This window comes from Vombatus ursinus, unplaced genomic scaffold (genome assembly GCF_900497805.2).
Source record: "Vombatus ursinus unplaced genomic scaffold, bare-nosed wombat genome assembly UNPS02014818.1, whole genome shotgun sequence".
NCBI lineage: Eukaryota > Metazoa > Chordata > Mammalia > Diprotodontia > Vombatidae > Vombatus > Vombatus ursinus.
The window spans coordinates 17,092,871-17,119,022 of record NW_020954596.1 but is presented as its reverse complement, the minus strand read 5'-3'; the positions used below and the strand labels follow the sequence as shown (position 1 = coordinate 17,119,022).

Here is a 26,152-nt window from a genome sequence, read left to right as displayed (position 1 = left end):
TTCTAGTCTGATTTTTGCCACTAAATCATTGTGCATTTTTCAGTTAGCATTTATTTTCCTGAGCTTCATTTTTATCATCCAAAAATGAGTGGGTTGCAGTAGGCTTTTAGGGTCCTGATCTGCTCTCAAGGTAAAGATTCTATGAATCCTGGCTCAGACATTGATTAGTCAGGGAATGGCTAGAGCACTGGGCCTGGAGTCAGGAAGACCTGACTTCAAATGCAACCTCAGACACTCGCTAGCTGTGTTACTCGGAACAAGTCATTTCACCTCTACCTCAGTTTCTCCATTGATAAAATGGGAATAACAAAAGCAACAAGCTCTCAGGGTTGTTGTGAGGAGAAAATGTGATAACATTTGTAAAGCACTCAGCATGGTACCTATCACAGAGTCAACTCAACAAATGATTGGTTTGTCCCCCTGCTCCCCCAAATACTAATGTATTAATAATTATTTACATTATAAAACTTACACAAAGATATAAATTTTAAAGGGAGGAGATAAACGTGAATTAATATTCTATTATAAAGTTAATGGGGTGCCAGTGAACTTTAATGAATAGGAAAGTGCCATATTCTGAGACTGAAGCTTTAGGAGAATCACTTTGGCAGCTGTGTGAAGAATAAATTGGAGGGGGGGTGAAACAAGGTAACAAGACCAATTAAGAGGCTATTCCAATAGTCTATGTGAGGGATAACGAGGGCCTGAACTAGAATGGTGGCTATGTGAGAAAAGAAGGGACAGATGGGAGGGAAATGGGGATAGAGATGATCAGATTTGGCAAGTGATTGGACATGGGAGGTGAGAGAGAGAAAAGAGTCAAAGATGATGCCAAAGTCATAAGCCTGTGTCACTGGAAGGAAGGATGTTAGTGCCCTTTGCAGTAATCAGAAAGAGTGCAAGTGCGGCAGGTTTGGAGGAAAAGATGACATCTGAGATCTGTCTCAACCCATCTGTACCTGTTCAGTCTGGGCCAACCAAAATGAAAAAGCAGCAGGGGGAGTAGGGGGAGTAGGTCTCTTACCAGTCATTGCCCAAAGTACAGAGCCAAGACAGACTCCAAAAGCCATGAGGTAATGGGATGGGAGGAGGGGCAGTGGTGATTATGCTAAAGGGGTATGGAATTTTACCAATGGCAACTGTGTGGCTGTTGCTGTGGGTGTCTGACAACAAGCTTGGAAGAGGTGGGAGGTGGCTGGTAGTGTGCCCTGGAAAGGGAAGGGTGGAGTGGAGAAATGTTAAGAGATAAAAGTTGATGTCATTATATTGGAGACAAACCCCATGACTGGCTATCACTGGAAGGGTAAGATGTTCCTATATCTTCACATGCTCTGATTGGTTGATCACACACCCCTTGGGGGTCAAGCCTCAATAATGCTTTGGCATCAGGTCATGGCCCCACTTTTGAGACCACTGCTAAGGTCTTCTTGCTTTAATAGTCTACATTCTCAGATCCATTCCAGTCCAGCATTCTACATACTGAGGTCCCTTGTAGCCCTAACATTCTATGTTCTGTGTTCTAAAATCTCTAGGACAATTGTCTGATCATACTTCTTTCCTCCCAGTAGAGAGATGGTGAACTTTGGGTGTGGAATGTTACATACTCTATCAGTCTTGGTTGCTAAATTGGATAGTTTTGTTCCACATCACAGACATCCATGCACATATACACAAATACAGAGTATGAGATTGAAGGTTATTGGGAGATAACTGAAATGTAAAAAAAAAATCATCAATGAAATATTTTTTAACTAAAGGTAAAAGTACTTTTATAAAAATAAAACATTAAATTCTGTCATTTAATATTTTATTTTGCCAGTTTGAATGCCAATGAAATTATAAGTCAGGATCACCCCTGATTAAATTAATCATTTACTATAATGTAATTCTACTATAATGTACGGAGAGAAATAACTGGACGTTGCAAATTGGAATGGGATTAGGTCTCAAAAATGTGTTCTCTTCAAGTAACTGTAAGAAAGCATTTGTTTCCAGAAGAAAATTGACCCGATCTCCTAATGTTTCTAATCTTCCAAAGCACAAATCAAAGGTCATTTCCCATGAGATCTTTTCTAATGCCTGAAGTTGTAGTATTCTCTTTGTTCTTGAAATTATTTAGCTTTACTTCATGTGTACTTTTCTGTGCCCAGGTTGTTACCCCCAGTAGAATATTGGCCTCTCCTTGGGGTCAGAGACTGTCTTTTGTCTTTGCATCCTCAGTACCTGGAACAGCAACAGGCACACTGCAGTTGCTTAGTAAATGTTTTATGAAATGAAAGTGACATGCCTGGAACCAAGTAGCAGCTTTCTTGGTTTTGAGTTCTAGAATGGGAATTCTGGGGACATTAATTTTCAAACCTTTCTCAGGATACAAATTTGTCCCAGCTCTTTTTTTTAATACCATTGTCAACGTGACAGTCATGTGATCTTTCCATTCTAAGGAGGAAATGTGTATTTACCTGGTTATAAAGGGTCAAAAATGTGTCCATCTCAATGTTCTCTAGCAAGTCTTCAAGCACAACGCTATTCTGCTGCTCTTCCCTTAAACTGAAGTGAAAACAACCTTATGTTAAATACTGTGCTTATCTCAAGGTCAAAGGGGAAAAGTTAAAGCTCTAATTGACATTATATTTTGGATATATGACCAAGGGAAGATCAAAGAAAAAGGGACTTCATGAAATAATCTTAAAAAGTGGGCACCATTTTGTTTACATCTTTGTATCCCCAGGTGCCTCAAATATAGTAGGTGTTAATACATGTTTGTTCAATTGAACTGACTAAATTCATGGTACCCTTTTCCATCATTGACCTAGATTGGCAAGGACTGAAAATATCCAGTTTTTCTGTCAGGTCTGCAGTTTATTAACAAAACTCAAAAACATTGTGCAGAATTTCAAGGACTTACAATTGAAAGGGGCCTTACAGGTAAATTAGTCCAACCTCTCATTCAAAACAAGACATCTTCCTGGATCACTGCCATCCAGTGTCCGCTTGTAGACCTCCCAGGATAGGAAAATCACCACCCCAAGAGATAAATCATTATTTTAGGGCATCTCTAATGTCACCTCCCAGTGTCTCTCAAACATACCTTGCCATGTTCTTACCTTTGATTATGAAGCTCTAGTACTTTCTGAGACTTTGTCAGGGCCTGCCACAGCACAGCAGAAATCTGCCTTTCAGAATTTATTTCTCCAGTTTGACTCAAAAGGCCAAGTCCTTCAGAAACCCACTGCTGTCTGTCCATGATGGCCCGCTGCTGCAGTGCAGTCTCTCTGTGTACCAACTCATATTCCAGCTTCCTATCGAGCTCTTCAATCTCCTACAGCAAGCCACACAGAGGAGAAAAGCAATGAATCACCCTGGGGGATGTAATTTTCTGTCCTGAAGGAGTATAGTGCCTGTACTATTTGTTTCCTGGACAGGAGGGGCAGATGAACAATCTATCCTAAGCACAAACAGATCCTTATTTATGTGCTGGGATGAGTAACTGGTCTGGTTATTTGGATAGAGTTGCAAATATCTATGGGTTTGGTATGTCTAGAATTCTATGGCTTTGCATTCTCATTATAGCTAATAACAACAGGTCCTAAGACTCTTGCCAGATTCATAGAAGTGGAAGCTTGGTAGCACCATAGTGCAAAGAGTGCTGGGCCTGGAGTCACAAACCTTCATCTTCCTGAGTTCAAATCTGGACTCAGACACTTACTAGCTGTGTGACCCTGGGCAAGTCACTTAACTGTTCACCTCAGTTTCCTCATCTGTAAAATGCACTGGAGAAGGAAAAGGCAAAGCACTCTAGTATCTTTGCCAAGAAGACCCCAAATGGAGTCATGAAAGAGCTGCACATGACTGAACCAAAACAAACAACAACAATGATTCATAGAGCTGAAAGAAATCTTAGAGATCACTAAGTTATTTTACAGACAGAGAAACTGAGGCCCAGACAGTGGCAGTAACTTGCTCAAGGTCACATAATTAGTGGCAGAAATAGGTGTAAAATCTGGGCTTCTAGGCTTCAAATCCTGTAATCTTCCAGAGAGGCATAAACTGATGGAAATATTATTTAGGTTTGAGTCTCATTCCTGCCACTTACTAGCTATGCGACCTTTGTAAGACATTTCCTATCCTGAAATTCAAGGACTTCTACAATTTGGCTCCAACTTCTATTCAAAATTTATCTCACATTCCCCTTAATAGTATTTATTCTAATCAAATTGGACTACTCACCAGCATCCCCATTTTTTTTTTTTAGGCAATTGGGGTTAAGTGACTTGCCCAGGGTCACACAGCTAGTAAGTGTCAAGTGTTTGGTCTGAGGCCAGATTTGAACTCAGGTCCTCCTGACTTCAGGGCCAGTGCTCTATCCGCTGTGCCACCTAGCTGCCCCCAGCATCCCCATTTTTTTCTTGCCTTTTCCCAACCATGCCTTTGCTTTCCATCCCTAATCTTACAAATGCTGATTTCTAGTTACTGAATTGTTCCCTTCAAGGCTTACCTTCAATGCCATATGATCTAGAAAGCCAAGTGGCTTTTTATTATCTTATGCATATGTTATATTTATTTATTTATTTTGCTGTACATAGCATGCCCCATCAATAGAATATCCTTGAGGATAGCACTATTTTTCATTTTTTTTTACTTTTATCTCTAGCATGGTCCAAGGAACATAGCAGGTGCTTAATAATTGCCTGTTGAATTATGAGTTAGTTGAAAAGCATTTTTCAAGTACCTACTGTGCTAAGTACAAGGGATACAAAGAAAGCCATGATACATTTGCCATTCTCAAGGAGCTCATTGTCTAATTGAATTGAATCTTTCTACATCCTGAAATCAGTCATTCCACTCTGGATCTCTTGTTTGTGCTTTTCACAGTCTGCCTTATATGATAAATATTGGTGTATGTGTCGAATCACTCTGTCCTATTGTAAGCTCTTTCAGGATGGCACTTAAGTAATGCTTATGGAATTGGAATTCTCTGAGCTCCAGTTTCTTCAGGTACAAAATGGGAATCATGAGACCTACGTTACCTATCTCACTTTGCACAGCTGTAATGAGGATCACATGAAACACTGGCTGGAAAGCATTTTGTAATTATAAAGCACTAATGAAAGACTCATTAACCTTATCATTATCAAGATCAACATCAAGGGATGATACCTAAAAATCTCACGAGTCATGACTCAAATGGGACTTTTCAATAACTCATGTTCACTCTTCAGTCATTTTTCAGTCATGTATGACTCTCTGTGACTCCATTTTGGGTTTTCTTGGCAAAGATACTGGAATGGTTTGCCATTTCCTTCTCCAGCTCATTTTACAGATGAGGAAACTGAGGCAAACAGGGTGAAGTTACTTGTCCACACTAGTAGTAGTAGTAGGAGTAGTAGTAGTAGCAGTAGTAGTAGTAGTAGGCAACACACAGCTAGTAAGTTTCTGAGGTCAGAATTGAACTCAGTAAGATAAATCTTCCTGACTCTTGGCCTGGTACTCTATCCACTGCACCACTCAGCTGCCCTAAATAATAACTCATTATTCAATAACTCATAACTAAGGTCAAATTTTTGATCATCCTAAAATGGTGCAAGAAGGGCTTCTATTACAATATTCATGCCATGTGGAAGAGAAAATAAAGAAAAGACATGGCCTCTGGTCTCCAGTAACGTAGTCATAGTTTAGTTGAGACTGCTGAGGCCAAATTTACTATACAGAACTGTTTAATTTTTTTATTAAATTCCTTTTCTTGGGCAATCTCTTGAGAGGGACCAGATGACTGTAAAGAGAACTCTCCACTTCCATTTATAATACAAGCCAACCGGAGGAACTCTAAAATATTCAGTATTTCAAATGCAACGAGTAGTCACTTGCCAGATGCCATAGCCCCTCCCTAACCTCTTGAAGATATAAATTATGATTATTGTATTGTTCTCAATGTCTCACATGAATCCCTGACACCAATATCCACTCCTGAAATGTGCCCTCATCAAATGTCAAGCTTTCTTCAAGTGGAATGTTCAGGGATGTGATGACGCAAGAAGATGGGAAGGACATTAGTGTTAGAATCAGAAGACCGAGGATAAAGTCCCAGGTCTACTGCTTCCTAGTTTGTCTCTGGTCAAGTTGCTCGATCCCTCTGAGCCTCAGTTTCCCCATTAGTCAATAATAATATTGGTACTTACCACTTAACAGGGATGATGTGAAAAATGGTTGTTAATCCTAAATTTGTATATCAAAGTGAGAAGAAACACAGTGTAGTGGATAGAGTCTGGGACTAGAGTCAGGAAGACGTGGGTACAGACCCCATCCCAGGTGCTTATTAGCTGTGTGACTCTGAGCAAGTCATTTGAATGATCCGAACCTCAGAGTTACATTCATCTGTAAAATAAGGGGCTGGACTTGATGTCCTCTGAGGTCCCTTCCAGTGGGGCATTTATAATCCTATGACCTGAGCCTCAGAATCCTCATCTGTAAAATAGGGATGATAACATTACCTACCTCACAGGGCAACTGTAGATAATAATAGAGGCCGAGTGGAAAGACCACCAGGTTTGAATCCTAGCCCTGTTACCTACTGCTCATGTAGCAAATAACCCCTCTGGGACTTAGTTTCCTCATCTGAAAAATAAGGCAATTGGACTAAATGAACTACAAAATCCCTCCTAGCTCTAAATCCTATGAATCCTGAGAATCCCTGAACCACTGACCTTCTAGGGTGGTGGTGAGGAAAAGGGCATTGCAGAACCCAGAGCTAGTCTGCTAGGCTCAATCTTCAATGAGACTTAATGGCGAAAACTCCCCCAAGAACAGATCCTTGAATAGAACCTGGGTAGACTGTTCCAAATTATGTTTTTGTCAGCATATGCTGTTGTGAAATGTCAGCACCACCAGCTGTGTTGGTCAGAGGCCATTTTTTAATTTAAATATTGGCCAAAAACCATTTTTTCATGGCACAGACAAGGGAAGCGGTGTGTTACTTGTCCTTGTTATCTGTACAGGTAGATCCACAGAAAGGTCCTAAAGTGAAAGGGATGGTTGGTTACTTCCCTGTACTTTGGATTTACATGTCTTTTCTATGAGAGGCAGCAGGGTGCACACTAGCTATATAATATATATATATATGTATATATACATATATATGTATGTATGTATGTATATATATATACACCATACATATAATTATTATATATAATACTATTATACTATATTCACAGTCTGAGGCCCTGGGAGATGAAATCTGATCTCTGATGCTTGGTAGCCCAGTGATCTTAGATGAGTCACTCTCTGGGCTTCATTTTCCTCATCTGTCAAACACAGGGTTGGATTAGACAATTTCTAATGCTCCTTCCAATTTTAAAGCCTGTGATTCCATGTAGATAGCAAAATAATGATGATGATAATGATGATAATTCATAAAGTTCTCTATGATTCCTAAAGCCCAGTACCTGCCTTAGCAGAGATGTCAAACTTGCCACCCCTCCAAAAAACACCTGAGTGCCACCCCAACTAGATTAAAAAGTAATTAGGAAATGTTTAACAAAATAAACAAAAATACAATGCAACATGGATAATGCTGATCTGTAGCTTTCTCAGTCAATACGCAGCAATAGGGATCCATTTCCATTTAAGTCTGATACCACTGACTCAAGGTGTTTAATCATCTCAGTAAACACTGTGGGATAGGTAATGAAAGTATTACTATCTTTTTTTATGGATGAGGAAATTGAGAGTCAAAAAGATTTAAGCAATTTTTATGAGGTCACATAGTTAATTACAGAAACAAGATCCCCAGACCCATGTCTCCTAGTGTTACGACATTTCTCCCTACTTTTCAGTGGAAAAAAAAAAAAGAAAAAATATTTTTTGGTAGAAAGAAACAGAATGAAAAATACTTTTCCATGGAAAAAATTAAATAAAATTATTTTTCTACAGGAAAATGAGGAGAAAAAAATGTGCTGCAGGTCTTTGCTTATTGTAGCTAGTTTAGTGAATAAAAAAAAGACACATTGTTTACCAGAATATGAGAGTAACTGACTCATGCAGGTAGAAACAGGCCTAATCTGGCAGCTACTTCCCTTTCCATCACGAATTCCTATTATTCCTCTTCATGGACCTTGTGCTCTAGCGCCAAATGGCTCTCCTAAGCGATTTCCCAATCCTGTCTTGCTCTCATACAACAACAGGCATTTGTGTAGACTTTTCCACATGTGTGCTTGGAACACACACTGCCGTCTTCTCCGCCTTTGGGAATCCTTTTCCTTCTAGACCCAGCTCATGTGCCACATCCCCCATCACGTCTTCCCTGATCTGCCCAGCTAAAATTTCCCCGTGCCTCCTGAAATTTCCCTACAGCATTTTGTCTGGGAGGCAGCTAGGTGGCATGGTGGACAGCGTGCTGCACCTGGAGTCAGGAAGACCTGAGGTCAAATACAGCCTCAGACACTTACTAGCTGCGTCACCCTGGGCAAGTCACTTAATCTCTGCCCCAATTTCATCATTTATAAAATGGGGATAATAACAGCACTTACTTCTGAGAGTTAGTTAGCATGAGGATCGAATAAGATAATGTTTGTCAAGTGTTCAGCACAGTGCCTAACATATATTAGGTGCCATATAAATATTAACTATTGTTATTGTTATTATTATCAAAATAATATTTCTTCTATGCTGCAATCACATCACTTATCTAAGTACTAATAAATGACTTCAAAAATCTATTTTGTAGAGTGCTTCTTGTGTTTATACCTCCTCTATTAGATAGTAAGCTCCTTATTTCCAGATACTCGTGTGACAGCACGACCCCAAGTGGCACAGGATGAATAATCACAGATTGGTTACAAGCAGAATCACTGGAGGGAACGTCCAAATTAATGAGGTCACATTTGAGTACCTGAGATCGATCAAAAGATGCAGTGGAGCACTGAATTTGTACTCTTAAGACCTGCCTTCAGATCCTAGCTCGGTTCTTTCCTATCTGTGTGATCTTAGATAAATTACTTGACCCTTTCTGGATTTCAGCTTCTTTATGTTTAAAATGATAGATCGGAACTAATGAAGAGATCAGTCATTTTCAGCTTTGCATCCTCAGCACATAGGAAGGTGCTTTATACTTTCATCAAAAACCTGTGGTTATACTGTTAGGAACTTTCTCCAAAGCAGATTGTAACTCATCTATAACTTTGCATCTTTGGGAGTTTCCTGAGGACTGTTTTCTCTATGAAGAAACGTTCAGGCACAAGAGAGAGTCTCTCCTCATGCCCAGGGCTGTTTAAAATACTTTTATTTCCTCACACTTTCAATATATGCAGTATATTAAAGAGTAAAATCTACATGAAAGTGAACACACTTTTATTGTTAAAATTAAAACTCAGGGTGACTTTCCCATGACCACACAGAAGGTAAGTATAAAAGACAGGACTTGAACTCAGGTCTTCTTGAATCCGAATCCAATATTCTATCCACTATGAAATGCTTCTTTGCTTTGTTGCACATAGTAGGTGCTTAATGAAATTTTGGTTTTTGAATTGGAAAAAAAACAGATGCCGCACAGTCAAGTAAAACATTAGCTATGTGTCTGAGGAATTTAAATCTTGTATGCAGCCAATATAGATCCTTAAGAAAAGGAAAAAAAAAAAAACAGTTTTAACACCTGATTAATAATATTATCTCTACAACTGAAATTCACTTTGTGATTTCCATCTGGACATAGTCATCCAAATTCTTTTGAGCATATATATTTATCTAAGAAAAATTAGCCTAGTGCCTCCCCAAATATGAAGTACTTGATACCCTTTCCTTATAATTATGCAAGGTTATTATATGAATAAAAGGTAAGATACACTTTCTTTTTCAAAAGCATTAATTCTGAAGTGACATAAATTTTAGGAAGGGTAGATTTAGAGCCAAGAATAATCTTAGAGACAATTTATTCTAGTAGATCCCAACCTGTGGGTCATGGATACCTTGAAGAGTAGGGGGGATGCAAAGTTATTGTAAGTGGGAGTTCATGAGCCCATATATCACCAAATATTATCATTATGTATTTCCTCAATAGGAGCAATCACCAGCATGCAGGAAGTCTTGGGGTATGTGAAATATTGGGATAATAAAAATGAGTCCTTGTATTCAAAAAGGTTGAGAACAACATATCTCTCATTAGTTCTGCCTTCTCATTTTAAATATAAGTAAGCTGAAACACAGAAACGGTCAAGTGATTTGTCTCAGGTCACAAAGATAGCAAAGAGCTGAGCCAAGATTTGAACCCAAGTCTGAAGACTTCAAATTCTGTTCTCCATTCCACCTTCTGATCATTTTCAAATACTCAAATAAATCTGTGATCCCATCAAAATGAATGTTCCCTCCAGCGATTCTGCTCACAAACAATCTATGACTTTGTCCTAGGCAACTTGGGTCTATGTTCTTACATGAGTTTGCCACAGGAAGTCTAACCAACATGCTAGAAGCCTGCCCTGATTTTTCTAGAAAATTCAAGGTACCAACAGAACACCCAGCTGCCTAATGATTATCCCTTGCCACATAGCTAAAGCATCTTTTTAAATACCATTTACTCCAGGCCTTCCTCATAATTCCTTATTTGTTATGGATCATAGCCTGCTCCTATCTACCATGTACTTCTCCACTGTCTTCTGAGTAAAATTCAATTTTAATGTTTTGGAGACCATGAAAATTAATTATAAAATATTGATTATTAATTAATTAAAATTAATTATAAAAATAACAACAGAATAATAACAGTTCATAGTTATGGAGTGGTTTATGGTTTACTTATTGCTTCAAGCATTTAGTCCCTTGAGCATTATGATAAAATAGCCCCATGCGTTTGATATCAGAAATATTCTTATCTCCATTTCCAAGATGAGAAAACTGGCCAATAGAGTGGAAGTAACTTGACTAAAGTTCCATATCTTTGATGTGATATGGCTGGAATTCAAATCCAAGGCTCCAGACTTCAAATTAAGTATTCTTCTCACTATGCCACAGCTATCTTCCTAAAGAAAAAGTACAAGTCAACAAGAATCAATTAAGCACCCGCTATGTACTAGACTCTGTCCAAAGCCTACGAGTTGAATAGGCACAGTCCTGTAGGATTAGGAGCTGGAAGACAACTCAAGAAAGTCGCTTCACTTTACAGACAGAAACCCGAGGCTAAGGGAGGGGAAGGAATTTTTCCCAAAGTCATGCCACTGGTAAATCAAATCCATCTTTTCTGACACCAAGTTCAGTGTTCTTTCCAAAAGTTAGATTAAATTCTCATACAAAAAAATGCCATTCCTTGGATCTGCAAACTGATTGTAAAATTAAATGAAATCCAGTACTTTAGGTTTGCTTTAATAGTAAATTACTGTTTGATGAGTATCAGCTGCATCTAATTCAGGGCTTATTAAGTGTCATCTGCTGTGCATATACTGTAAATATGACATTTAAAATATTTCTTAAATAAGGTTTAAAACAAATTTGAAAATGCATGTTATGCTAACAAATTACTTCAAAAAAATCCAAGCAATTCAAAGATTAGCTGTAAGTCCAAATCTGGTTGCCAAGCACTTCTTAAAGCATTTAATACATTACAATTATGTTGTAAGCTCCTTGAAGGCAGGGATTCTCTCTTTCTTTTTGCATTTGTGTCCCCATCATTTAGTGGGTGTTTAATAAAAAGTTTACTAAATATATTGGGATTATTATAACAAAAGTTTATTAAATATCTGTTAACTATTGACTACTGACATAGAACTTTAGTGTTCTATAAAGAGTAGTAACTGGGAATCTGAAGACCTGGATTGAAGTCCTTGTCAAGAATCAAAGCAATAATCCTTTATCTTTGCTTCACGATCTGTAGAGCACTTTAATAATTTTTTTTTTTTTTTTTTTTTTTGTGTGAGGCAATTGGGGTTAAGTGACTTGCCCAGAATCACACAACTAGGAAGTATCATGTGTCTGAGGGCAGATTTGAACTCAGGTCCTCCTGACTCCTGGACCGGTGCTGTATCCACTGCGCCACCTAGCTGCCCTGCTAATAATTCTTTCTTAAACAATTTTAACTTTTACAAAACACTTTCCTCATAAAAACCCCATATGATAGTTAATGCAAATCTCTGGGTCCAGAGTGCCTAGCACAGTTCATGGAACATAATTTAATGATATATTTTCTAGATAAGATCTTTTATGCCACTCCCTGAAGATAAAGCATCACAGGTAATATGCATTACCCTCCTCATAATCACCCCATAGCTCTTCATTTCCTTCTGTGTTTCCTGCTCTTTCCACTCTACCACCTATGGTTTAATATAATTGGTTTCCAGTATAATTCTATGTCTTTTATTTTGTAAACTTAAAAACATTATTTTGAAAAGGAATCCACAGGATTCATCAGACTGCTAAAAGAGTCCATGGCACCGGTCCTGGAATCAGGAGGACCTGAGTTCAAATCCAGCCTCAGATACTAGCAGTGTGACCCTGGGCAAATCACTTAACCTTGACTGCCTCCATGTATATGTATATGTATATGTATATGTATATGTATATGTATATGTATATGTGTATGTGTATGTGTATGTGTATGTGTATGTGCATGTGTATGTGTATGTATATGTATATGTGTATGTGTACATACATATAGACACATATACATATACACATATATGTATGTATACACATATGTATATGTGTATATATGCATATATGTAGTGCATGTGTATATGTGTACATATGTAGATGTGTATGCATGTATGCATATACATATGCAGTGGAAGCATATTAAAAACATAGAGAGGGGAAGAGGGGATTTCTTGACAAGGAGCAGTTTTCGATCACTGGAGAAGCAATGCATTTCTTCCCAAACCATCCTACCCATCCTATTTAATTTTCCTATTTGATTTTAGTTCAACCTCATTTATACCTGTGCCTGATTAAAATGTACTGACCAATTATTAGTCATTACATCCCTTCTCATACTCTGGGATACAGTCAACTGTTCTCTTCTCTCTTCCCCAGGACACTCCATAATCCCATCTTTATGGCTGTGCTTTGGCTGTTGCTCATGGCCAGAATGTACTTCTTTACCTCTACATCATAGGGTCTCTCTCTTCCATTAAGAAAGCTTAAGTAGCATCTTCTGCACAAAGCCTTTCCTGATCTACTCAACTGCTAGTGTCCTCACTCCCACAGTACCTTGTATTTAACTACTTTGTGTGTATGTATGCATATATGTACCTGCACACATTACTAGGTTCACATATATTAATTTATATTATTTCAAATTAATAAAACATGTGTTATATTTATTGATACACACATCCATATATGTACATATATACATATACATACATATATACAATTTTTGTACTTATGTCCTTAATGCCTAACACAGTTACTCATATACAATGGATGCTTAAAAAATACTTATTGATGATGAAGCTGATCCATCTGCATATCAGAGTCTGGGCAACAGGCATTTTTTCATTCATTAGATCTCTCTAGCATGATTTGTTAGGCTAATCTTTTTTAGTGGTCAGGACTTTGCTTGAGGAAACCCTAAACTATTTTGGAGATTAATAAATCAATCAGCATCTCATTTGTCAAATGAAAGGGTTTGACCAGAGAGCCTCTGAAGTCCCTTCCAGTCCTAAATCTATGAGACTTAGGTCTATGATGCACAAATTGTGATTTATCATCCACAGAATCATTTAGAGGACTTCCCTATTCACACAGAATCCCTCTTGCAACACATATAGGACATCCCACAGAGCAGAGGCAAACACACATATTTTGGCAAGCATATCTCTCACTGTTTTATGCCCTCCAGTGATATCAATAGTCAGATGACTGTGCCCAGATCATTATTTCTGTAATTGCATCTATCACCAATTCTTATATCAACTTAGCATGGGATGACATCTTGTTGGAGAAGAGCCTTTAAAGGCTATAGTTCCTGTACCTAGCCAAATATATTTTTTAAAAAATCACAAAATATGCTTAGTGGAATATGTTTACTATCCATACTTTGCAGTCAATTGTGCTACTTTTAAGATGTGATCTGCTAGAGAAAAAATAATTTTCAAAAGTCTGACTATTCCTTTCTCATATTTTTGTCAAGATTACCCCCAATTACATAAGTGGATAATTCTCATAAAGATATTACAAATTTAAGAAAGTAGTCATGTTGATAAAAAAAATTACTGGCATTTTCAATAACCTTTTTTGAAGAAGTTAGTAATACCATCTTTAATTTTTCCCAATCATTCAGCATCTTCTCCTTTTTGGAATATATTATAACTCAGTCCCCCAATGCTTTCAAAATTGTGTTGTCTACAGCGGAGTTCTATTCTTTGGATACTTAGTCTGGTTAATATATTCTTCCTAATTTCACTTTCTTCAAGGCCATTTCCACTTTCTCATGTGGTACATAGGTGACTGAGGTATTGAGATCAAATATATCAATTTCACTGCCAGCTGGTAGGAGTAGGCATGTCAATCAAGCAAGAAACATTTATTAAGTGCTCTGGGTCAGGTACTATGTTCAGTGCTAGGGATAAAAAGACAGAAATGAAACAGTCCCTGGCCTTAAGGTTCTTATATTCTATTAGGGGAGTCAACGTGTGTGTGTGTGTGTGTGTGTGTGTGTGTGTGTGTGTGTGCAAGATGGAGGACTAAGAGGTGAGTCTCTCTTACCTCATCTATTAACCCCTGAGAGCCCAGAAAATATCACCCCAGGAAAAGCCCTGGAACAGCTGAACCAGAAGAAAGATGGGGTGCAGCAGTCCAGTAGCCCAGGTAGCTTGAGGAATTAACTGGAAAGGCCCCTCTTACCCTGGGGGAGGGGGAGCAGTACAGAACGGGAGGCATCCCAGCAAGGTAGTGGAAAGCCCCACCTCAGCATACCCAGAAGAGATCCTGAAGCCCAGGTGGTGCAGCAGGCAAACACCAACACCTGGACCCCCGAGTGCTTCATTGAGGGTGGGGGAACTGGTGGAAACCAGCTCAGAAAACCACCAGGTACCTGGGCATTCTACAGCAACCAGCTCTCCCAGTGCCTCAGCAAAACTAAGGGAAACAGAGCTCCAAGGGGCCCCAGGTGGATAAACACCCTACAACATCTATCTGAAAGGAGCTGAAGAAAGCAAAAGGAAGGAAAGACCTGGGTGAGCAGGAAATCTCCAGGAGTCACACTACCCAATCCCACCCCTAGAGTTCTGGTGTTGCTGATTCCAGTCCAACACCAGGTAAGCTGCCAGAATCCTACAGCCTCCAACTGCCAACACTGGGCGCCCCAGCACACAAAGCCATCGACCAGGCCCTAGGCTCCCAACACAAGAAGCTTGGGTCAGTGCCCTCTGCTCCCCAGCAGGAGAGCCCAATCTCTTTAAAGGCCAGGAAATAAGCAAACACTATGAACAAAAAGAAACGTACGATAGATTCTTACTATGGGAAGAGTGAAGGTCAAGGCAGAAATTCTGAAGAGGACAACATTGCCAACAAACCCACATCTGGAACCTCAAAAGGGAATATGAACTGGTCTGAAGACCAAAAAGCCTTCTTAGAAGAGCTCAAGAAGGATTTTAAAAGTCAAATGAGAGAGGTAGAAGAAAAAATGGGAAAAGAAATGAGAGGTATGCAAGAGAGAGTCAATAACTTGGAAAAGGAAGGACAAAAATTAACTGTAGAAAACAAGTCCTTAAAAAATACAATTGGCCAACTGGAAAAAAGTACACTGAAGAAAACAAGTCCCTAAAAAATAAAATTGGCCAAAGGGGGAAGGAGGTACAAAATCTAACAGATGAAAACAATTTGTTAAAAATTAGAATTGAGCAAATGGAAGCTAATGACTCTATAACAGAGCAAGAATCAGTCAAACAAAAATAAAAGAATGAAAAAAAATAGATGAAAAGGCAAAATACCTCATTGGTAAAACAACTGACCTGGAAAATAGATCCAGGAGAGATAATTTAAAAATTATTGGTCTACCTGAAAACCATGATAAAAAAGACCCTAGACGCATCTTTCAGCAAATCATCAAGGAAAACTGCCCTAAGGTCCTAGAACCAGAGGGTAAAATAGCTATAGAAAGAATCCACCAATCACCTCCTAAAAGAGATTCCAAATTGAAAATGCCAAGGAATATAGTAACCAAATTCCAAAATCACCAGGTCAAAGAGAAAATACTGCAAACAGCCAGAAAGAAACAATTTAAATATCATGGAACCACAGTCAGAATTACACAGGACCTTGCAGCTTGTACATTAAAAAACCACAGGAATATGATATTCCATAAGGCAAAGGAGTTTGGATGACAATCAAGGATCAACTACCCAATGAAAATGAGCATGATCTTTCAGAGGAAGAGATGGATATTCAATGAAATAGGGGACTTCCATACCTTCCTGATAAAAAGACCAGAGCTCAACAGAAAATTTGATCTTCAAATACAAGACTCAAGAGAGACATAAAAAGGTAAATGGGACAGAAAAAAAAATGTTATTAATAAGGGCAAACTCTTTACATCCCTACAAGGGAAGATGACACTTGTAACTCTTGAGAACTGTATTGTTATTACATCATGTTAAAGGGGTATACATAAAGGGGGTGGGTATAAATTGACTTTGATGTAATGATGAAAAAAATCTAATCAAGTGGGTTAAATGGACCCAAGTAAGTGAATTAATCTGATCTAAGAAAATGTACTGAGAGAAAAGGAAAGGAGGAGGCAGACAAGGGTAAATTACATCACAGGAAAAGGCATAAAAACCTATTACAGCAGATGGAAAGAAGGGAGGGAGATGAGCATTGTTGCACCTTACTCTCATCAGATTTGGCTCAAGAAGGAAATAACATAATCAGTTAGGCATAGAAATCTAACATGCCCTATAGGCAGTAGGAGGGAAAAGGGGAAAGAAAAGGGAGGGGGCTAATAAAAGGGAGGTGGGACTGAGAGAGGTGGTGGTCAAAAGCAAAACATTAGTGAGGAGGAAAAAGGAGGAAGGAGAAAGAAAAGCATAAACGGGGGTGGGGGGATAGGATGGAGAGAAAGAAACAGATAGTAATCATAATTATGAATGTGATATATGAACGTAATGGAATGCTATTGTGCTATAAGAAATGATGAACAGGCAGACTTCAGATGAACCTGGAAAGACTTGTATGGTTTAATGCTGAGTGAAGTGAGCAGAACCAGGAGAATGTTGTACACAGTAACAGTCACATTCAGTGATGACTGACTGTGATAGACTTAACCCCTCTCAGCAATACAAGGATCTAAGACATCTCCAAAAACCTCATGATGGAAAATGCTATCCACTTCCAAAGAAAGAACTATGGAGTTTGAATGCAGATCAAAGCGAATATTTGCTATTTTTTTTCTTCTGTCGTGTTTTGTTTCCTCTTTCTGGTGGTTCCTCCTATTGGTTCTAATTCTTACTTACAGCATCACTAATGTGAAAATATGTTTAATAGGAATGTATATGTATAGCCTATATTAGATTGTGTGCTTTCTAGAGGAGGGAGGGAGGGAGGGAGAGAGGGAGAGAAAAATTTAAAACTCAAAAGCTTATGGAAGTAATTGCTGATAAATTAAAATGAATTAATAAAAAAATTTTAAAAAAAGAAATGTAAGTTAATTATGTGAGAAGAGGGCAGTGATAATGGGAAGAGAGGTCAGGAAAGGTTTCAAGTAGAAGATGCTGCTTGAGCTAAGCTTAGAGGGAAACTAGGAATTCTAAGAGGGAAAGGTGAGAAGAGAATTCACTCTAGTCATGAACAACAAACAGCCTATACAAAGGGGTGGGCATAGGTGATGGAGAGGAGAGTGGAAGGAAGAACAAGAAGGCAGTTTGGCTGGACTGGAGAGAGACTAGAGGGAAGTATATATAATAAGCCCAGAAAAGCGGGTTGGACTCACATTGCTTTGAAGGGCTTTAAATGCCAAACAAAAGAGTATATAAATAGCATGGCCACACATGTACTTTAGGAAAAAATCACACTGGCAGCTCTGTGGGGATGGACTGGAATGGGGGAAACCTCTCTTACAGCTCCTATTATGAGAAAGCTAAAAGGTGTGTTCCCTTTTTTGTTTACTTGTTGTTCCCTTTCCAACTTCATCTCTAAATTCTTCTAGTATGATTGAGTTTATTTGCGTTATATGACAAACTCATTTTCTTCTCTACTGTCTTGTTTGGTGAGGCAATATTGACTGTAATCTTCCACCAACTTCTGCTGTAAAAGATTTGCAAGTGAGTTTCTATTTTAAAAGGATGGTGTCCTTGACTGTCATGTTTCTCAGCTTGGCTAAAACATCAAATATTTCTGGGTTAATCCAGTTCCTGGGCTCTTTTCACCACCTCATTATGTCAACTGCTTTAGATACAGTCAAATTTCTCTAGGAAATAGTGAAATATTTCAATGCCTTTTTAATTATTAATTTTACTATTTTTCAGCATCAATAGCTTTTTTGATTAGGTCATGTTAGAGATACTGTAGTGTCTTTAAGTGAAATTAGTCTCCCCTTTATCATTTTCTTTCAGGTTTTATGGTGAATTTGACATTTGTTCAATGATCTGACCACATAAAGTCAGCTGACTCAGAAATGACTTCTGAAATGGCAATTATTTCCTTTCTGTTAACATAGCGTTAATTTTACTTTTTTGTGAGGTTGTTGAATATTTGCCACATTAAGTCAGTACCTTCCAACTTTCTTCTGAAGGAAAATAATCTTCATGTAAAGGCACAAGACTTCTGAGTGTTCCATATACATTAAGTCCTTTTGTTTCTTATGACCCATATTTTGAAACATTTTTTTTCTATTATCGCCTATGCCTACCTTTACATCAAGGCCATTAAGTATAAATGTATATTTTGATTTGCTTTGGAGGATATTTTTGAGTATTTTTTAGTGTAACACCAATTGGTGTTGCCATAGAGGACAGAGTTGGCCAGTTTTATTTTTTTTTAACAATTTAAAAAATTTTTTTAAATATCACATTTATTGTTTATCGTTACTATTACTGAGTTAATATAGTGACGATCTTTGGATAAGTTGCTGTCTTGCTTGTTTTATATTTAACATTTTGTTGACTCTTGTAAGGGACAAAATTTCTACATTTTGTAATTGTGTTGGGATATAAGTTTGTAGAGACTCACTGAAAGCATCATTAGGATGACTTCCAGAATGAGATTCTGCTTGTACATGGTTTTTATTTGAAAGTTTTTCACTGCATATAGTTTGAAAATTATTATGAACATTCAAAGTGGTAGCATTGTCGTTTCAGTCCTGTCTCACTCTTCATGACCTTATTTGGGGTTTTTTTGGCAAAGATACTGGAACGGTTTGCCATTTTCTTCTCCAGCAAATTTAAATATGAGAAAACTGAGGCACACAGGTTTAAGTGACTTGCCCAGGGTCACACAGTGTCTCAGGCCAAATTTGAACTCGGATCTCCCTAACTCCAGATCAGGTTCTCTATCTGCTGTGCCACCCAGCTCCAATAAATGGTATGTGCAGATAATTAAGGACGGTACTTTTGTCTGTAATAATACTGTTTCCAGTGTAGTTTATTTTTTATAGTTTTTTTTTGTTTTTGTTTTTTTTTGGGCAATTGGGGTTAAGTGACTTGCCCAGGGTCACACAGCTAGTAAGTGTCAAGTGTTTGGTCTAAGGCCGCATTTGAACTTGGGTCCTCTTGACTTCAGGATTAGTGCTCTATGTACTGCGCCACCTAACTGCCCCTTTAATAGAATTTTCAAAGATATTCTAGGTTCTCTATTTGTAATACAATAAATGTTATCAGTTTATGAAAGATAGTAAGCTTCTGATGTGAAATTCTAGATCATGTCTTTTTAGATATTTAATAGGTACTATTGAAAAGGGAATAATGCTAATTCTCACAAAGTCCAACTTATTATCTATTTGGACAGGGGATGCGGAAGGAATAATGGCAAAATGGAAGGAGTCCATCCTGCCAGGGTGATGTTTAATGGAGACTTTGTATTCCCTGAGACCACAATGATGCTTGTGAATATCGGAAAACTTGTTGAATTAGGGTTGGCTGGGAAGACTGGTTTAGTGCGCTACTGACAGTGATATAATCACTCCAAAGAACTACTGACAATCTGAAAAATCCAACAATAACAGCCAGGGATTTAGACAGTGACTGCTCTCCCCAGTTTCCCTACTTACAGGACTGTGTGACTCTAGGATCTGAGTACAGGCTGACTTTGTCATGGTCTCCGACGTGCTCAGCTCTTCCAACAGTAGACCCTGGACAGTGCTGAGGGCAATGTAAGCCTCCCGTGTTTTCCATTTCTTTGTCACCTTGTGGAGCTGCACAGAGGTTACATACTCCCCAAGTTTGTCCTCTTGAGCCTTCAGCTGGTAAACTCTTTCCAGTAGCAACTCCCTGTGGACCTGAGGAAGCCCCCCCCCCAAAAAAAGAAACAAGAAAAAGGAGGAGGCTAAGTTTCATCAAGTTTATAAAATTCCAGGCATTGATTCAAAAGCATTTTGGACACAATACAAGACTTTAAGAAAAAAAATCAAGTCTCATGGAAAAATCTATGGTATGTCTCCTAAGACAGCAGGATGATAACACGTGATAAATAAACATCCAGGCTCTGGAGCCTGGTTTTATAAGGTTATATTTAACTCTTCGAATTAAACAAAGCTGCCAAGTTTCAGTGCTTCTATTTTTCTCTTTTTACTGACACTACCTCTTAGATCTCTTCTGATAAATTATGATAGGTCTCAGGCTTATTGGAGAAAAAACTTTAACTTGTTTCACTGGCTAAACCCATAGGGTGGGGAAGTACACAGCAGACTTGTCTAATGCCACATTTTGGACTTGGAGTCAGAATCATAAGGATCACAGATTTTGAGCTTGAAGGGGACATAGAAGTCATCTAGTCCAAATTTCTGACAGACAAGGAAACTGAGGCCCTGAGAAAAGTTCACAGAGGTAGTTTGTGGCAGAGCTAAAAGTCAGACCCAGGTTCAAGATACCCATAACTGGTGCTTTTATCTTACCTCTGTTTAAATCTCAGCCTTGCTTCTTAATAGCTATGTGACCTTGGGAAAAACACCGAATATATCTAAGACTGAGTTCCTTGCTCTCTGTAAGATGATGAAAACGCTACTTGCCTTCCTTACTTCATAGAGCTGTTAAGAGGAAAATGCTTTGTACTCGAAAGGGCTGTAGCAATGTTAGCTCCTGGTGCCTGTTGTGAACAGGAATCCCAGATTATCCCTTTGAAAGCTTTGCTATGGAAATTGCATACAGGTATACCTCATTTTATTGCACTTAGCTTTATTGTACTACACAGATATTGGGTTTTTTATGTTTGTTTTTTTTACAAATTGAAGGTTTGTGGCAACCCTTTGTTGAGCAAGTCTATTGGCATCATTTTTCCAACAGCCTGTGTTCACATTGCATTTCTGTGTACATTTGGCAATTTGCAAAATATTTCAGACTTTATTATTATTATATCTATTTTGGTGGTCTGTGATCAGTGTTCTTTCATGTTACTATTGTAATTGGTTTGGGGCACCATAAACCACTCTTGTATAAGTTAGTGAACTTATTCAATAAATGTTGTGTGTGTTATGACCGCTCCACTGACAGGCCATTTCCCTTTCTCTCTCCCTCTCCTTTGGCCTCCCAATTCCACGAGACATAAAAATATTAAAGAATATTATATAAACTTGACTGATAAAGCAGAGGCAGGGTTTGAAATGACAGACTCCAATTTTGAAAGAAGTTCTATCGTGGGTAAAATGCTACCAAACAGCATCGCATCTACAGAGAAATCTTTTGTGAAAGGAAGAGGCAATCGATTCGGCAAACTTCATTGTTGTCTTATTTTAAGAAATTATCACAGCTACCCCAGTCTTCAGCAATCACCACCCCGATCAGTCAGCAGCCATCAACACCGAGGCAAGACCCTCTACCAGCAAAAAATTAGCATTCCCTGAAAGCTCAGATGATGGACAGTATTTTAGCAATAAGGTATTTTTAATTATGCTACATTTTTTAAAAGACAAAATACTATTGCATACTTAAATGACTACAGAATAGTGAAAACAACTGTTATATGCACTGGGAAACCAAAAAATTCATGTGACTCATTTTATTGAGATATTTGCTTCATTGTAGTGGTCTGGAACTGAACCCGGTAAGCCTCTAATGTGGAAGAAAGAACATTAGATTTGGAATCAGCAGAGTTGAGTTTGGGGACTCTTGGCTTTGTCATTTGCTGGCACCATATCCTTGGGCAACTAATTCATTTAGCTTTTTGGAGTTGCAGTTTCTGAATCTGTAAAATGAGAATAATACTTGTACTCCTTACCTTACCAAATTATTGTGAAGAAAGTGCTTTGCAGACCTTAAAGTGCTATATAAATATGAGTAACTGTTATTATTATGCCATCAGCACAAATGCTCTGACAGGTCCTATCAAGCTAGAAGGGATTCTCATAGAAGCCCAAAGACATATTGTGCTGTTTGCCTTCTGGCAAAGGAACAGTTCAGCTAAATGCAGAGACGCTCACTGCTGGGGGGGGGGGGCAGTTTGGCAATCAGGCAAATGAGCACCAATTTCAAAGCCACTCATGAAAACATCCACTAAGGCATGCAAGGGAGATCTATGCTGATGAAATCACAGATTCTGGAAACATTAAAATGTGTTATTGCCATTGGTGATAACAAGGATGATGGTGTTTTTTCCTAATTTTCCATAAGATGAGGTTCCCAGCCTCTTCCTCATAAGAAGCTATTTTTGATGTGCTCTAAGTCTTATGATCAAGTGTGGGAGTTGCTTGGAGAGAGCATAAATTGGACGCTGGAACAATTAACTGTCCACCCATGCATTCTGCTCCCTGCATTTTGAGAAAGATATGGTCGAGGCAGCTAGCTTGGAGACCAGCTACTTGAGACCTGTATTATAATGTGAGGAGATCATAAGACTTGGGCTTTGGTTGGTCTGAAGATTGAGTTGGATTATTCAAATTATGGTGTTGTATATAGTAGGGGCAGCTAGATGAGGCAGTGGATACATTACTGGGCTTAGAATCAGGAACACTTGAGTTCAGATATGGTCTCAGACATCATCTCTGTGACTCCTGGCAAGTCACTTAGCTTCTGTTTGCCTCAGTTTCCTTATATGTAAAATGGAGATAATAGTACCTATCTCACAGGGTTGTTGTGGCGACCAAATTACATAATAATTATAAAGAATTTAATAGAGTATCTGGTACATAGTAAGCATTACATGAACATTAGTCATTGGAATTATTATTATTGTTTTCAAAAGATTTGTTGAAATGAATGGTTGTACATTTCCTGGCATAACAGCCTGAATCATGACCTAAAAGGAACCCGGCGAATCATTTAACTTATTATTTTGTTCTTAGGTTGGATTGTACTCAAATTATCTCACACACCATGCTGCTCTGTTCTTAAAAGATTCAAAACATTAAATCCTAAAAACTCCTTTGGAAAGGTATATGGCCATCACACGTACCTCATAGTAAGAATGTTGTTCTTTGTGTCTAGTTCAAACCTTTGCTGCTACTACTGAAATCTACAGCTTCTTACAGTGGACCATATTCCAACCCTCTCCTCTCAGCTTTTCCTTTTCTGGCATGAATAAAGAGAGATAGCACAGTGATCAGAAGGCCAGCCTTCGAGTCAGGAAGACCTGTGTTCAAGTCTCACCTCTGACATAGATTGTCAATTAACTCTGAGAGAGTCACTTTTTCCTCCAGTGTCTAGGAAACTGTCTAAAACTATAAGATTCAGAGAAGGTGAAAGGGGCTACCTCACTGGGAGCTCCCTGCGCCTATGACATCACAGGTCCATACCTAAAAACAAAAACAAAAAAATCTAAACTAACTTCATTTATTCTTTTCTCTCAGGGTCTAGTTTCCAAATCTTTAATCATTTCTGTTGCTTTCTGCGGCACCTCCTTTAGGTTTTCAGAATAACCCCCTAGTTATTCATTTTTACAGGCCTGTGACCTCATCAGTGTGGTAATGCCTCTGCAAGTGCAGATCGCCACTCCTCTAACACCATCTCATCTTGTGTGATTCTCTGAAATGTCTCTCTGAAAATCCTCCTGAGGACCCACCTAAGATTCTGAAGGTTTTGCCCCTTACTTACAGAGCCTTAAGAGAAATATCATGCAGGGGTCCCTCACATTAAGAAAACCCAAACTTAAAATGTGAAGTAGATGATCATTCACCTAAGGAAGAGGAAGGACTTTGCATTAGGTTTACAAAATGATTCTCTGCAGAATTCCTTTAAAAATCACATTACCTACTTGTTTTTATTCAATTATTTCTCAGTTGTGACCCTATTTGGGCTTTTCTTGGCAAAAAAACTGGAGTTGTTTGCCATTTCCTTCTCCAGCTCATTTTACAGATGAGAAAACTGAGGCAAACAGGGTCAAATGACTTGCCCAGGATCACACAGCTAGTAAATGTCTGAGGTCACATTTGAACTCAGGAAGAAAACTCTTCCTGATTCCAGGCCTGGTGCTCTATGCACTATGGCACCACCTAGCTACACCAAGAGTTGGCTTGCAGATTAACTAATAAAAGCTCTCAAGTTTCTATAACAACAACCTTGTAAGTGATGTAGAATAACTATTACTGCCCCTTTTTTAGAATTGAGACAACTGAGGCTTAAGTTTTTAGTGACCTGCTCAATTTCACAAAATAAGTGTCAGAACTGGGACATGAATCCAGATATTCTGATGCTCAATCTAGCATTCTTTTCACTAAGTACTACCTTCCAACAACATCTACCTTTCTATAGCAATTTATGGCTTTATACAGAATTTCCCGCAGAATCACCCTGTGAGACAAGTATTGTTTTATTTTCCCCATTTTATAGAATAGGAAACCAAGGTTTAAAGGCAAAACTAATGAGCATCCTATCTTTCTACCATATTTCATTTCATACCATACAACCGTTTATATATTTGAAGGCACCGATCTTCTCCCTTCTAGGCACTTTCTGCTCCAGATTAAATATCCCTATTTTCTTTACATACTTTTTGTAGGCCATGAATTTGAGACTTCTCCCAATTCTCGCTGCTCTCATTTGGCTGTGCTCCATCGTAGATGGGTCTCTAGCTTATTTTATCTTTGCATCTTTCCCTCTACCAAACACAGTGCTTTCATTCACGTCAAGTATCCATGAGATCTCTATTTACTAGTACAAATTATAGCCTGTTTATAATAGATTGTCTGAGACAGTTACTTGGGGTTAAGCAAGTGTCCAGAGTTGTGCAGTTAGTAAGTGTTTTGGGAAGGATTAAAATCCAAGTCCTCCTGACCCATCACATTTATATGGGCATTTTAGGGGGAGGGATACCAGACCTGTGAATTCATTACTGTAAGTGATTCCTGGTAATAGAACTCCTTCTACTGATACAGACTGGCCACTGTTTTGGTATCTAAGAGTCTTCAAGAGATGCCAGGAGTTCCAAGAAATAGAATGACTTCCTCCGGGTCTCATAGCCAGGATAGGTCAAAGATAGGACTTAAACAGAGGTCTCACTCCATGAGGCCACAATGCCTCTTACAAAGGCATATCCCATCCAAAAATGTTGATTTGCGGTAGGAACATATTGAGCTAGGAAGAGATGTGCTGGAGCCAGCTTGAACCAACTTGAGAGAGCTGTTAAATTTTCACTGTTAGCATTTACACCTTATAAATCATCTAATGCTACTAATTTATTGTTTTGTTGATTTATTGTTTTGATGATTGTCTATGCTTGACAAAATTGAAAAAGTGTTAATCATACTGATCAAACTTAAAAGGATATCCTATCCTAAGCGTATCTCTCTTTTTTTTTGGGGGGGAGAGCCAGTTGTTAAATATTTATCAGCACCCTCCTAAGTCAGCTAGGCAAAACAACATTAAAGGATCCATAGTTGTTGTTGAGTCATGTCTGATTCTTCATGACCCCATTTGGGATTTTCTTGGCAAAGTTATTAGAATGGTTTGCCATTTCCTTCTCTAGCTTGTTTTACAAATTAGGAAACTGAAGCAAACAGGATGAAGTGACTGGCCCAGGGTCACACAGCTAGTGTCTAAGGATAGATTTGAACTTAGGAAGATAAGTTTTCCTGACTCTAGACCCAGTGCTTTAT

The 26,152-nt window shown here is 38.4% G+C and overlaps 1 protein-coding gene across 3 annotated transcripts in view; it reads right to left on the bottom strand.

The window, feature by feature from the left end:
• EVC2 (EvC ciliary complex subunit 2) overlaps positions 1 to 26,152 on the bottom strand; it is a 205,446-nt gene that overhangs the window by 13,665 nt on the left and 165,629 nt on the right. For 2 of the 3 annotated variants that reach the window (XM_027836686.1, XM_027836687.1), the window contains 3 exons: positions 20,180 to 20,407; positions 3,105 to 3,319; positions 2,460 to 2,547 (listed from right to left, as the gene is read on the bottom strand). In XM_027836686.1, the coding sequence (XP_027692487.1) occupies positions 2,460 to 2,547; positions 3,105 to 3,319; positions 20,180 to 20,407 (531 nt within the window). The remainder of the gene's footprint in view (positions 1 to 2,459; positions 2,548 to 3,104; positions 3,320 to 20,179; positions 20,408 to 26,152) is intronic. The other variant, XM_027836688.1, reaches the window with a different exon arrangement.